Source organism: Bubalus kerabau, chromosome 15, assembly GCF_029407905.1.
Source record: "Bubalus kerabau isolate K-KA32 ecotype Philippines breed swamp buffalo chromosome 15, PCC_UOA_SB_1v2, whole genome shotgun sequence".
Classification (NCBI taxonomy): Eukaryota; Metazoa; Chordata; class Mammalia; order Artiodactyla; family Bovidae; genus Bubalus; species Bubalus kerabau.
In genome coordinates this window covers 78,734,086-78,748,190 of record NC_073638.1, presented here as the reverse complement: position 1 = coordinate 78,748,190, position 14,105 = coordinate 78,734,086, and the positions used below count along the sequence as shown (strand labels likewise).

The window sequence follows — 14,105 nt, the reverse complement described above, 5'->3', positions numbered from 1 at the left end:
CTCATTTCACCCTCACAGCTTCCAGAGAATGGTATGGGGGGTTTCATGGTTAGCACAGATAGGGAGGGAAGGAGGAAGCAGATGGGTGGTGAGGAATTTTGGATTCTTGAATTTATTAAACAGACTTAAGTTCACCCTGCTTATTTAATTTATATGCAGAGTACATCATGCAAAATGCCAGGCTTAATGAATCACAAGCTGGAATCAAGATAGCCAGGAGAAATATCAACAACCTCAGATATACAAATGATACCACTATAAGTAAAGAGCCTCTTGATGAAGGTGAAAGAGGAGAGAGAAAAAGCTGGTTTAAAACTCAATATTCAAAAAACGAAGATCATGGCATCCAGTCCCATCACTTCTTGGCAAATAGATGGGGAAACAATGGAAACTGTGACAGACTTAATTTTCTTGAGCTTCAAAATCACAGCAGATGGTGACTCCAACCATGAAATTAAAAGACGCTTACACCTTGGGAGAAAAGCTATGACTTACCTAGACAGCATATTAAAAAGCAAAACATCACTTTGCTGGCAAAGGTGCATATAGTCAAAGCTATGGTTTTTTCTAGTAGTAATATACAGATGTGATAGATGGACCAGAAAGAAGGCTGAGCAATGAAGAATTGATGCTTTTGAATTGTGGTGTTGGAGAAGACTCCTGAGTGTCCCTTGGACAGCAAGGAGATCAAACCAGTCAATCCTAAAGGAAATCAGTCCTGAATATTCATTGGAGGGACTGATGCTGAAGCTGAAGCTCCAATACTTTGGCCACGTGATGCAAAGAACTGACTCATTTGAAAAGACCTGGATGTTGGGAAAGACTGAAGACAAAAGAAGCGGGTGACAGAGGATGAGATGGTTGGATGGCATCACCAACTCAATGGACATGAATTTGAGTGAACTCTGGGAGATAATAAAGGACAGGGAAGTCGGGTGTGCTACAGTCCATGGGGTTACAAAGAGTTGGATACAGCTTAGTGACTGAACAACAAGTTCATACTGATTGAATTCTAGATTCCATCAGGAAGATTGTTCACAAGTCATGGAGCAAATCTCACCCAGGAACAGCCAGCTAAACCGCTGGCATCCCCAGCACACTGCATGCAAGCTCCCACCTTCCCCTCTTCTACAGCCAACTCCCAATGCATACTCCCAAGATCAACAGCAAGAGCAGGTTCTAACAGATAGGCGGACATGTAGAATAGCACCAGGTATGTGGGCATAAACCTGTACTGTACACTGTATCCAGGGGAAAAGGAGAGAGACAGTTCCATTGACACAGTGTAGGCTCAAAAGAATACAAATAATCTTAAGAATTGTGCCACAAAGGAAGCAAGAGGTTTAGAGCTGGTACATCTATACAAAGTATGAGAAAGCCTTAGAATCTATAACATCTTAGAATCAGTAGCAAGACTGATGAAAGATATTTTATCCTAAAGCAATTGGTAAATAACAGAGCAAGTGGCAGTTAAATCAAATGCAAGAACAACAATGCAAAATTCCCAGGAACATAAAATATCAAGGAAACAAGACAACACCAAAAGATTGCGGTAATCTTCCTGTAACCAAACCCAAAGACATGGAGATCTACAATTTAGATAGATAATAGATAATTCAAAATCTCCTTTAAGGAAATTCACTGAGTTTCAAGAAATCATAGCAAGACAATCCAATGAAATCAGGCAAACAATACATGATCAAAATGAGACAATTAACAAAGATTAGTGATCATACAAAAGAACTAAACGAAATTCTGGAGCTGGATTTCTGAAGAATTCAATAGATAGAAAATACAATAGAGAGCATCAACAACAGAGTAGACCTAGAAAAAAAAATCAGTATATACAGAATGCGTTTAGTTGCTCAGTCATGTCCAACTCTTTGTGATCCCATAGCCAGGATCCTTTGTTAATGGGGATTCTCCAGGCAAGAATACTGGAGTGGGTTGCCATTCCCTCCTCCAGGGGACCTTCCCAATCCAGGTTTCAAACCCATGCCTCCCTCATTGCAGGTGAATTATTTGCCATCTGAGCCACCAGGGAAGCCCAGACACAGAATAGAAATATTGGAATATCCAATGCTGAATAGAAAAAAATTAAAAGGTGAAGAAATCTTACCTATAGGAGACCATCAAAAAAAAAATAAATCAATATCATTGTCATTCCAAAGAAAAAGAGAAGGGGTCAGACAGCTTATTTGAAGAAATTACAGAAGACTCTCCAAACCTGGAGAGAGATTTGGGCATTCAAGTCATGAAAGTAATAAATTATTCATTATATCAATCCAAAATGACCTTCTCAATACATATTATAACAAAACTGTAAAAATCAAACACAAAGGGATAATCTTCAAAGCAGAGAGAGAAGAGAAGTTTGAAGCCAGCAAAGAAACCTCCATTAGATTATCAGCAGATTTCATAGCAGAAATCTTGCAGCCTTGAACGGAATGAAAAGATATTCTCAAATTATTGAAAAAAAAAATGCCAACCCAAAATACTCTATCCAGAAAAGTTATCATTCCGAAATAAAGAAGAAAAAATTTTTCACAGATAAACACCTAGGATAATTCAATATCACCAGACATACCTTACAAGTGCCAAAAGTTCCTTATGGTAAAATAAAAAAAGACAGTGACTAGTAACATGAAAATATATGGAAACTATTCAACACATAAAATAAAGCAAATGTATAGTCATATTCTGAAAATCTAATACTGTAATAGATGATGTGTTAACCACTTAACTATGGTATAAAAGTTAAAAGATATGAGTAGCAAAGTAATCATAGCTACTATAATTTATGAAAGAACACACAATATAAAAAGAGGCATATTGTAATATTGAAGACATTTGGGAGATATAAGAGGGTAAAGTGCTTGTATGCAATTGAATTAAGTTGCTAACAACATAAGGTAGACTGGTTTGTTGTCTTTTATGTAAGCATCATAATAACCACAAGGCAAATCTACAGTAGATTCACAAGAAATAAAGATAAGGAAATAAGAGGATAATGCCATGCAAAGTCATCAATTCACAAATGTAGGTAACAAGAGTATTAAAAATTAACCAAAAAACAGCCAGAAAGTATTTCATCAAATGAAAACAGTAAGGCTTTACATTTCAATGATTACTTTAAGGATAAATAGATTGAATTCTCCAATCAAAAGGCACAGACTTGCTGGATGGATTTTTAAAAAAGAAGAGGAATTCCCTGACAGTCTCATGGTTAGGACTACATGGTTTCAATGATGAGGATGCAGTCTCCATTCCTGCTCAGGAAATTAAGATCCCACAAGCAACACAGCTGGACTGGGGGGAAAAAATGGATTCTCATAAGGTAAAAAAATATATATATATATATATATGTAATATATATATATATATATATATGTAACTATTTGTGGTGATGGATGTTAATACCAAGACACCAAGCTCAGCCTCTACCTGTCTTCTAGTTTTATTGCTCTGACCCACAGCCTCCTCATGGCCTTCTTCACTTCAGCATTTCTCAGGGAGTAGATGACAGGGTTGAGCAGTGGGGTGATCACCGTGTAGAACACGGCCACCGTCTTGTCCGCAGACAGCGTGGTAGAAGGTCTCAGATAGATGAAGATGCAGGGCCCAAAGAACAAGGTGACCACAGTGACGTGGGACCCACAGGTGGACAGGGCCTTGCATCACCCCTCGGAGCTCCGAGTCCTCAGATGGAGCAAGATGACCACATAGGAGGCTAAGAGGACCACGAAGCTGATCACAGACAGGGTCCCCCCGTTGGCAACGATCAGAAGACCAATGAGGATGGTGTCAGAGCAGGCAAGTTTGAGCAGGGAAAGCACATCACAGAAATAGTGGTCGATCACATTGGGGCCACAGAAGGACAAGCGGAAAACAAGAAGGCTATCAACCAAGGAATGCACAAAGCCCCCCACCCATGCTGCGCCCACCAGGAAGGCACACGCCTGCCGGCTCATGATGGTGGTGTAGCTGAGGGGCTTGCAGATGGCCACGTAGCGGTCATAGGCCATCACAGTGAGCAGGAACATTTCAATGCCACCAAAGAAGTGGATAAAGAAAAACTGTGACATGCAGCCCCACAGAGGTATGGCTTTCCTCTCAGCCAGCAGATCTGAGATGAGTCTGGGGACTGTGGTCGAGGCGTAGCAGATCTCCACAAAGGACAGGTAGCTCAGGAAGAAGTACATGGGGGAGCCAAGGCTTCTGCTGCTCATGACAGTGAGGACAATGAGGAAATTCCCCAGCACAATGGCTGTGAACAGGAGCAGAAACATCACAAAGCAGACTTTCTGCACCTCTGGATTGGAAGAAAGTCCCAGGAAAATGAATTCTGTCACATTGTGTGTTTTAGCCATGACGTAGCCACCAGGAGGCAGGAATTTGGAAGGGTGATCTGAAATGACAGGAAACAAGACTCCTAAATTAAGTGGGAAATTTACATAACAATCTGTTTTAAGTGTGAGAAGCTTGTGAGCTGGCTACTGAATGATAAGTAGGATTTACTTATTTAGACAAGAAGGGGAGAACACTCCAAGGAAGCCGTGGAGGAAGTGCAAACTATAAAAATTTGAGCGAAGCTGGAGTAAAGTGAAGAAAAGCAACCATAAAGTTGGAGACAGGATCTAGTACAATTTACAAAGGACTATTATGGACTTTGGGGTTTGCTCAACAGACAATGAGGAATCATCAAAAATGTTAGTGGACCCAAAGGCAGAATCACTTGGTATGCAGAAATTGGACTAGTGGACTAGAGGCTGAACTAGAAGAAGTCTATTAGGAGACTGATTGCCTCACTGGATGATGTAGGGCAGCAGGTATAGCATTGCTGTGTCCATAATAACTGTCTCTATTGCCACTGAATGCTTCTGTCTTTCACCTGCAGATTTCCTTCATCCTACTTCCTTTTGCTACTCTCCCTTGCTGCTTTTCAGAATAGGAGTCTCACCTTCCCATATACCCTTCAGGGTCTTCTGAAGAAACTTCCCTGGACATTCAGCACGCTCTCTTATTTCTGTTTATCCACCTAATTATCTGCTTCTACATTGCGTCACCAGGTGACCTAGTTCCTTGCAAAAGTTCCAGTTCAATCCATTCACAATTCTTCTCTTTACAGGTACCTTCACTTCTTTCCGGCTTCTGTCCCTCAGTGGCAATAGAAGTACAAACCACTCTCCACCCAAAATGCCGACTATGACAGATCCTTATAAGAAGGCAGGCCTTCCAACACCTCAGAACATCGCCACGATTGTGCATTGACTGGTTAGCAGACTATCTTCACCCATGCTGGATGTGGTCAAGGTGACTGAGCTCAAACTGTATCAACATGGTCCCTTCTATAGGTGGACTCCAGGGCACCTGAGACCAGGAGTCATGTGACATCCACTCACACCACAAAGCATCCTTCCTTGAACACTGGCAACAGATGATTACGGACTATCACAAGTCACCAGTATAAGGAAATCACCAATAGAGTTTATGACTGCAGAGACCATCACTAAACCCTCAGATCTTTTGAGAATTTTACCAAATCACTCCTAGAAGAAACCACTGCTGTACTCCTAGGTTCACATTCCAATTACTACAGGTGGTAACTAATCTAGAAAGCTAGTTACCCTCTCAAGAGACTCAAATCCACACTGTTCCATGGAGATAAAACCTACCTCACAATCAGATGCCATATATCTCCCTCCTAGCCCATCCCAGAAGAAGTTAAGTATTCATATACTGTGCTGCCTTGGAAGCTTCTCAGAGATAGGAAATCCATTTCCCAATCTATAGACCCTTACAGTCAGTGATCCCTCCTCTCTCAAGACATTTTGAAATCACAGCATTTTACACACTGACTTATAACTGTGTTCTGTGATCATCTGCTCCACTAAATTGTGAATTTACTGGGGCAGAGATTATAAGCTGCTCAACACTCCATCTCTGGTGCCAACTGAATATCCACCACAATATAGTACTCAGTGAATATGCATAGAATGAGCAGCAAATATAGATCTTTCCTAGCTTCTGAGCACAGTATTTGGTACATTGTAAATGTTCATTAAATGTTGAAAGAATAAAAGATTAACACCACGTATTCTCCATCCCTGTGTCCCGTGTCTAGCACAGTGCTTGCCTCAGGCAGAGACCAGATCTATGTGGAGCACTTTGTAAAATGCCATGGATGTCTTACAATATTCCCTTTGCTTTCAAAGTGAAATGGCAACCATCACATGCTCACAAAATAAAACTCACCCCAGTGTTTATTGTCTCACCACAATTCTTTTTTCTGTTCTGACCACAGAGAGGCAAATAATACCCCAAGAACATCCCCTAGAGCATGCAGTTTCCCAGTTATTCAGTCTAAAACCATTAAGGCCAAGCGACCAAAGAGAGCTCATACATCTCAGGATTCACCAGATGGAGAATCCGCTCCACTGCAGCCTCAGGCTTGGGAATGTTGAGACTAAGCCAGAAGGTCCACTCTGCTGATTTAAAACAAGAGCACAGTAAGCTTGCCTCCCTTGTGTTCCCTAGAAATATAAGAATCCTGGTGACTCAGCCTGAGTTCACGTAGCTGAGAGATACCAGGGAGGAAGGCATGGTGATCAAGTGAGAGAAGATTGGTCCCCAGAGACCCATGCCTGGCACCTTCCTAATCAGGCACCTACCTCATGGGAAGCAGGATCTGGATACTAACATCTCAAACTTCCTCACAGGTAACATAACTCCAGAAATGAATAGGGAATGGTAAATTAATTTCACCCAGTGTTCACAGGGTACTTAGCCTATGGGGCTCCATGCTGTTTAGAGGTCAGTTAGATCCAGCTCTTATCGTGAACTCAGATATGTGACTTTACATGAAATAACACCGTTCAAAGGATGGGTCCAAGGAATATGGGTTCAGTTCAGTTCAGTCGCTCAGTCGTGTCCGACTCTTTGCGACCCCATAAATCACAGCACGCCAGGCCTCCCTGTCTATCACCAACTCCTGGAGTTCACCCAGACTCACATCCATCGAGTCAGTGATGCCATCCAGCCATCTCAACCTCTGTCGTCACCTTCTCCTCCTGCCCCCAATCCCTCCCAGCATCAGAGTCTTTTCCAATGACTCAACTCTTCGCATGAGGTGGCCAAAGTACTGGAGTTTCAGCTTTAGCATCATTCTTTCCAAAGAAATCCCAGGGCTGATCTCCTTCAGAATGGACTGGTTGGATCTCCTTGCCGTCCAAGAGACTCTCAAGAGTCTTCTCCAACACCACAGTTCAAAAGCATCAATTCTTCGGCGCTCAGCCTTCTTCACAGTCCAACTCTCACATCCATACATGACCACAGGAAAAACCATAGCCTTGACTAGATGGACCTTTGTTGGCAAAGTAATGTCTCTGCTTTTGAATATGCTATCTAGGTTGCTCATAACTTTCCTTCCAAGGAGTAAGGGTCTTTTAATTTCATGGCTGCAGTCACCATCTGCAGTGATTTTGGAGCCCAGAAAAATAAAGTCTGAGACTGTTTCCACTGTTTCCCCATCTATTTCCCATGAAGTGATGGGACCAGATGCCATGATCTTTGTTTTCTGAATGTTGAGCTTTAAGCCAACTTTTTCACTCTCCACTTTCACTTTCATCAAGAGGCTTTTGAGTTCCTCTTCACTTTCTGCCATAAGGGTGGTGTCATCTGCATATCTGAGGTTATTGATATTTCTCCTGGCAATCTTGATTCCAGCTTGTGTTTCTTCCAGCCCAGCGTTTTTCATGATGTACTCTGCATAGAAGTTAAATAAGCAGGGTGACAATATACAGCCTTGATGGAGTCCTTTTCCTATTTGGAACCAGTCTGTTGTTCCATGTCCAGTTCTAACTGTTGCTTCCTGACCTGCATACAGATTTCTCAAGAGGCAGATCAGGTGGTCTGGTATGGGTGGTGTCAGTAAACTGAGATAGCACTTCTACTGGCCTTTGGTGTGGATGAGGGTACAGAAGAGTAGATCTCAACCGTGAGCAGTTTTTGCCTTCAAGAGTATATTTGGCAATATCTGGACACATTTTTCATTGAACCAACCTGCAGGGGAGGAGGTGTTATTAGCATCTAGTGGGCAGAGGCCAGAGATGCTAAAAAACATCCTATAATGCACAGGATAGCCTCTACTGCATAGCTTATCTGAGCCAAATCACAATACTATTGCTATTCAGATACCCTGCTAAAGAGGAAAAAAAATCTGAATTGGTGTTTATTAAAACTGGACTTTGATTGCATGTGAGTTTATTAATCTGCTTTGACTCTGCAACAAAATGTTCTGCCAATGCCATGATGGCACTTTGCAGAATCAATGTACTCTACACCAGTGCTCTTCATGAATGTCATTAATGCAGTCTTGAGTAAAATTAAGGCTGAAACAAGATGAGAAATTTCAACTAATAATTAAGGAGAAAATTATAATGATATATTTTAAGATTGTTTTAAAGATTTTAATGCAATCGCTTTGAGAATGCAAACCCTAATTAATCATTATTCTCTATATTGAAAAAAAGCACTAGGAAGAAGATTAGCAAATAATTACATAAAAGCTTCCAATATTTAAGTAATATTAATATTAAATGTGAATATTTTTGACAAATTTTCACTACTTGTGATGGATTTGTATATATTTAATTGTAGCAAATGGTAAAGTAGATTCATATCTATTCATGTGTATTTTACTAATGACATACCTAACTTTTTCATAATTTTCAAGGTATTTCTATGCTACATGGTTCCTCTAAAGTTTTTCAAACTGTCACAAATCTCCAAAAATTTTTCAATATACTTATTGGAAATAATCCTCATATAAGTGGCCCTGCATAGTTCAAATCCACGTGTTTCAAGAGTCAACCATATAAGCATATTTAGCATAAAAAATAGGAGAGGTGCTATGTTACAGACAATATCTATGTAACAAATATTTATTAAGCAGCTATATTGTGCCAAGTATTGTGCCTGGTAAGCAAAAACTATTAAGCAAAACTGGCCAAAGGAGCGTTAAAACATAAGGACTGAATTGCCTCAAATGCCTGAAAATATAGAGTGACAGCAGCATCATGGTGGCTTAAGACACCCTCACTTGTCTCCTCCCTTCATTTAACAATAAATATTTGGCATCTACCCATGAAGAAGTCCATCTATGGGACATGTGGGATCCAGCTCCATATGCCAAGGAACTTGAGAAGAGTCTCATCCACAGGTGTATGGGGCAAGAGGCAGACAAAACTCATTATGCCAATCCAAAATTACCTTCTCAAGACACATTATAATAAAATTGTAAAAGTCAAGAGTGAATCCTAAAAGCAGCAAGAGGAAAGAAGTTTGAACCCTGCAAAGGACCTCCATGAGATTATCAAAAGATTTCTCAGCCAAAATCTTAGAGGCCTGTAGAAAATGAATTGATATTCTGAAATTATTGAACAACAAAAAAAATTTTTTTCCAACACAGAATACTCTATCCAGAAAAGTTATCACTCAGTAATAAAGGGAAAAAAGACTTTCTCAGACAAATAGCTAAAAAAATTCAATTCCACCTATCTTACAAGAAATACTGACAGTTTGTTTGGCTAAAGTAAAAAACATTAGGTAGAACATGAAAATATATGAAAAATATATAACACACTGAATAAAGAAAATGTATAGTCAATTTCTGAAAGTCTAATACTGTAACAAATGGTGTGTAACCGCTTAACTCTAGTATAAAGGTTAAAGGACATGAGTATCAAAAATAACCACAACTACTGTAATTTGTGAAAGAATATGCAATATAAAAAGAGGCATGTTACAACATTAAAGACATTAAACGAGACGTAAGAGGGTAGAGTTGTTGTATGCAACTGAATTAAGTTGCCATCGACATACTGTGTTGCTGTTTCATGTAAGCTTCATGGTAACCACAAGCAAAACCTACAGTAGATTCAAAAAGAATAAAGGCAAGGAAATCAGAGCATAACACCACGCAAAGTTACCAATTCAAAAATGTAGTCAGCAAAAGAATCAAAAAATCAACTAGAAAACAGCCAGAAAACAATCAAATGGCAATAGTAATTCTTTACATTTCAATGACTGCTGTAAGGATAAGTGGATTGAATTCTCCAATCAAAAGGCACAGAGTTGCTGGAAGGATTTAAAAAAATAAAAAGAAGACTCAGTTATATGCTGTTACACAATACCCATTATCAGCTTTAGGAAAATCTACACCCAAGAGAAGGGCTTCCCTCGTAGCTCAGTTGGTAAAGAATCTGCCTGCAATGCAGGAGACCTGGGTTCAATCCTTGGGTTGGGAAGATCTCCTGGAGAAGGAAATGGCAACCCACTCTAGTATTCTTGCCTGGAGAATCCCATGGACAGAGGAGCCTGGCAGGCTACTGTCCATGGAGTCACAAAAGTCGGACACGATTTAGTGACTAAACCACCACCACACTCAAGAGTAAAGGGGTGAAAAAAAATGCTCATGCAAATGGAAACCAAAAGAGGGCAGAATAGCTGTATATTTATATCAGACAAAGGACACTTTAGGACAAAAACTGGAATAGGAGATGACGGTCATTAAATAATAATAAAGTAATCAATTCATCAAAAAGGTGTAGTGTTTGTAAATATATATGCAACTAACACTGAAGCACCTAAATATTTTGTTGGGCAAAAAGTTCATTCCGTAAGATTTTATATAAAAACTCACACTAATTTTTTGGCCAATCCTATATGTTAAGCTAATACTAACAATAATACAATGAAAGCAGGGGACTTCCATATGTTCAGTCTCATGAAAAATGTCATGTATTGGACAGGGATCACATTAAATCTATAGATTGCTCTGGGTGATATGGCCATTTTAACAATATTAATTCTTCTAACCCAGGAGCATGGTATATCTTTTCATTTCTTTGAATCATCTTCAATTTCCTTTATCAGTGTTTTATAGTTCTCAGCATATAAGTCTTTCACCTACTTGGTCGGGTTTTCTCCTATGATTTTTTTTTATGCAATTTTAACAGGGATTGTTTTTTTACTTTCTCTTTCTGATATTTCATTGTTCATTTAAAGAAATGCAATAAATTCCTGTATTCTTTTATATGCTGACTTGCTGAATTCATTTGTCAGTTCTAATGGTTTTTGTGTGGAGTTTTAAAGGTTTTCTACACAGAGTCTCATGTCATATGCATATAATGACAGTCTTACCTCTTCCTTTCCAATTTGGATAACTTCCTTTTATTTTTTTTTTATTTTCGTTGGAGGCTAATTCTTTACAATATTGTGGTGGGTTTTGCCATACATTGATATGAATCAATGTACATGTGTTCCCCATCCTGAACCCCCCTCCCACCTCCCTCCCCATCCCATCCCTCAGGGTCATCCCAGTGCACCAGTCCCGAGCACCCTGTCTCATGCATCAAACCTGGACTGGCGATCTGTTTCATATATGATAATATACATGTTTCAATGCTACTCCTCAAATCATCCCATTCTCGCCTTCTCCCACAGAGTCCAAAAGTCTGTTCTTTACATCTGTGTCTCTTTTTCTGTCTCGCATATAGGGTTATCATTTCCATTTTTCTAAATTCCATATACATGTGTTAGTATACTGTATTGGTGTTTTTCTTTCTAGCTTACTTCACTCTGTATAATAGGCTCCAGTTTCGTCTACCTCATTAGAACTGATTCAAATGTATTCTTTTTAATTGCTGAGTAATATTCCATTTTTTTTTCTTTGTTTGATGACTGTGACCAGGACTTCCAATACAATGTGGAACAGTGGTGAGAGTGCTCATCCTTGTCTTTTTCCAGATTTTAACAGGAAGACTCAGTTTTTCACCACTGAGTATTATGTTGGCTGAGGGTTTGTTGTAAATAGCTTTTATTATATTTTGATATTCTCCCTATATACCCACTTTGGTGAGAGCTTTTACATAAATGGATGTTGAATTTTATCAGATGCTTCACTGTATCTAATGAATGATCATGTGGTTTTTATCTTTTCTTTTGTTGATGAAGTGCATCACATTGATTGATTTGTGTATGCTGATTTGTGTATGTTGAACAGTCCTTGTGATAGGGACTTCCAGTCCCATAGAAAGGCAATGCCAAAGAATGCTCAAACTACCACATAATTGCACTCATCTCCCATGCTAGTAAAGTAATGCTCAAAATTCTCCAAGCCAGGCTTCAGCAATATGTGAACCATGAACTTCCACATGTTCAAGCTGGTTTTAGAAAAGGCAGAGGAACCAGAGATCAAATTGCTAACATCCACTGGATCATGGAAAAAGCAAGAGAGTTCCTGAAAAACATCTACTTCTGCTTTATTGACTATGCCAAAGCCTTTGATTGTGTGGATCACAATAAACTCTGGAAAATTCTGAAAGAGATGGGAATACCAGAGCACCTGACCTGCCTCTTGAGAAATCTGTATGCAGGTCAGGAAGCAACAGTTAGAACTGGACATGGAAAAACAGACTGGTTCCAAATAGGAAAAGGAGTACGTCAAGGCTGTATATTGTCACCCTGCTTATTTAACTTATATGCAGAGCACATCATGAGAAACGCTGGGCTGGAAGAAGCACAAGCTGGAATCAGGATTGCCAGAAGAAATATCTATAACCTCAGATATGCAGATGACACCACCCTTATGGCAGAAAGTGAAGAGGAACTCAAAAGCCTCTTGATGAAGGTGAAAGAGGAGATTGAAAAAGTTGACTTAAAGCTCAACATTCAGAAAACAAAGATCATGGCATCTGGTCCCATCACTTCATGGGAAATAGATGGGGAAACAGTGGAAACAGTCTCAGACTTTATTTTTCTGGGCTCCAAAATCACTGCAGATGGTGACTGCAGCCACGAAATTAAAAGATGCTTACTCCTTGGAGGGAAAGTTATGAGCAACCTAGATAGCATATTCAAAAGCAGAGACATTACTTTGCCAACAAAGGTCCGTCTACTCAAGGCTATGGTTTTTCCTGTGGTCGTGTATGGATGTGAGAGTTGGACTGTGAAGAAAGCTGAGCACCGAAGAATTGATGCTTTTGAACTGTGGTGTTGGAGAAGACTCTTGAGAGTCCCTTGGACTGCAAGGAGATCCAACCAGTCCATTCTGAAGGCGATCAGCCCTGGGATTTCTTTGGAAGGAATGATGCTAAAGCTGAAACTCCAGTACTTTGGGCACCTCATGCGAAGAGTTGACTCATTGGGAAAGACTCTGATGCTGGGAGGGATTGGGGGTAGGAGGAGAAGGGGACAACAGAGGATGAGATGGCTGGATGGCATCACTGACTCGATGGACGTGAGTCTGGGTGAACTCCGGGAGCTGGTGATGGACAGGGAGGCCTGGCGTGCTGCAATTCACGGGGTCACAAAGAGTCAGATATGACTGAGCAACTGAACTGAACTGTGACTTTGGGATGAAATAACCAGATGGGACCTATCAAACTTATAAGTGTTTGCACAGCAAAGGAAACCATAAAACAAAACAGAAGGACAACCTACAGAATGGGAGGAAATATTTGCCTTAGGAAAGAGAGACGGCAGAAATGAAAAAAAAGGTTGGAAGTGGTAGAAAGTCCAAGACCTGTTCCCATGGACAAACTTCACTGGCCCCACCTAGAACGTGTGAGGAGTGAGGATTCAGGGGTGGGCACTGATATTGGGGTCCATGTCTCATGTACACCCTCATATCAGGCTTCACCCCAATCCACACTCACACCTTGAAACCCTTTGTCTTGTTCCTCCAGCTCAGCTACTTTTCTGAGAAAGAGCTGGGTGCTTGCCTGTATTGAAGAAACACAAACAAAGATTGGAAAAAAAAAAAAAAGAACAAACCTATCACATGCTAAGTGATCAACAGACATGTGAGGAAGGACTAATCAACATGGTTATTAGAGGGCTTTAGGTCAGGGACAAAGCGAGGAATAGGAAGAGAAAAGGGATTAGAAGACATTATAAAGGAACAGAGGTAGCAGCCACCCCTGAACAACATTCTTTGATATAAGAATGTATAAAGCCCTGAAGGTCCCCTTGAAACCTTCTGAAGCTGGTATTATTACTGTCTCCGTTTGTATTTGTAGAAACTGAGACCCAAATGAATTAAA

At 40.1% G+C, this 14,105-nt stretch overlaps 2 protein-coding genes across 8 annotated transcripts in view; both read right to left on the bottom strand.

The window, feature by feature from the left end:
• The window catches only part of LOC129627673 (olfactory receptor 4X2-like), a 45,924-nt gene that overhangs the window by 7,267 nt on the left and 24,552 nt on the right, over nucleotides 1-14,105 (bottom strand). The window lies entirely within an intron of this gene.
• LOC129627676 (olfactory receptor 4S1-like) overlaps nucleotides 1-14,105 on the bottom strand; it is a 44,377-nt gene that overhangs the window by 6,184 nt on the left and 24,088 nt on the right. For 3 of the 6 annotated variants that reach the window (XM_055547143.1, XM_055547139.1, XM_055547145.1), the window contains one exon: nucleotides 4,315-4,408. The exons of 1 other annotated variant lie outside the window; for it this stretch is intronic. In XM_055547143.1, the coding sequence (XP_055403118.1) occupies nucleotides 4,349-4,408 (60 nt within the window). In that variant the 3' untranslated portion in view covers nucleotides 4,315-4,348. Of the gene's footprint in view, nucleotides 1-4,310; nucleotides 4,409-14,105 lie in introns of those variants that run through there. 2 more of the 6 variants (XM_055547142.1, XM_055547144.1) reach the window with 1 other exon arrangement.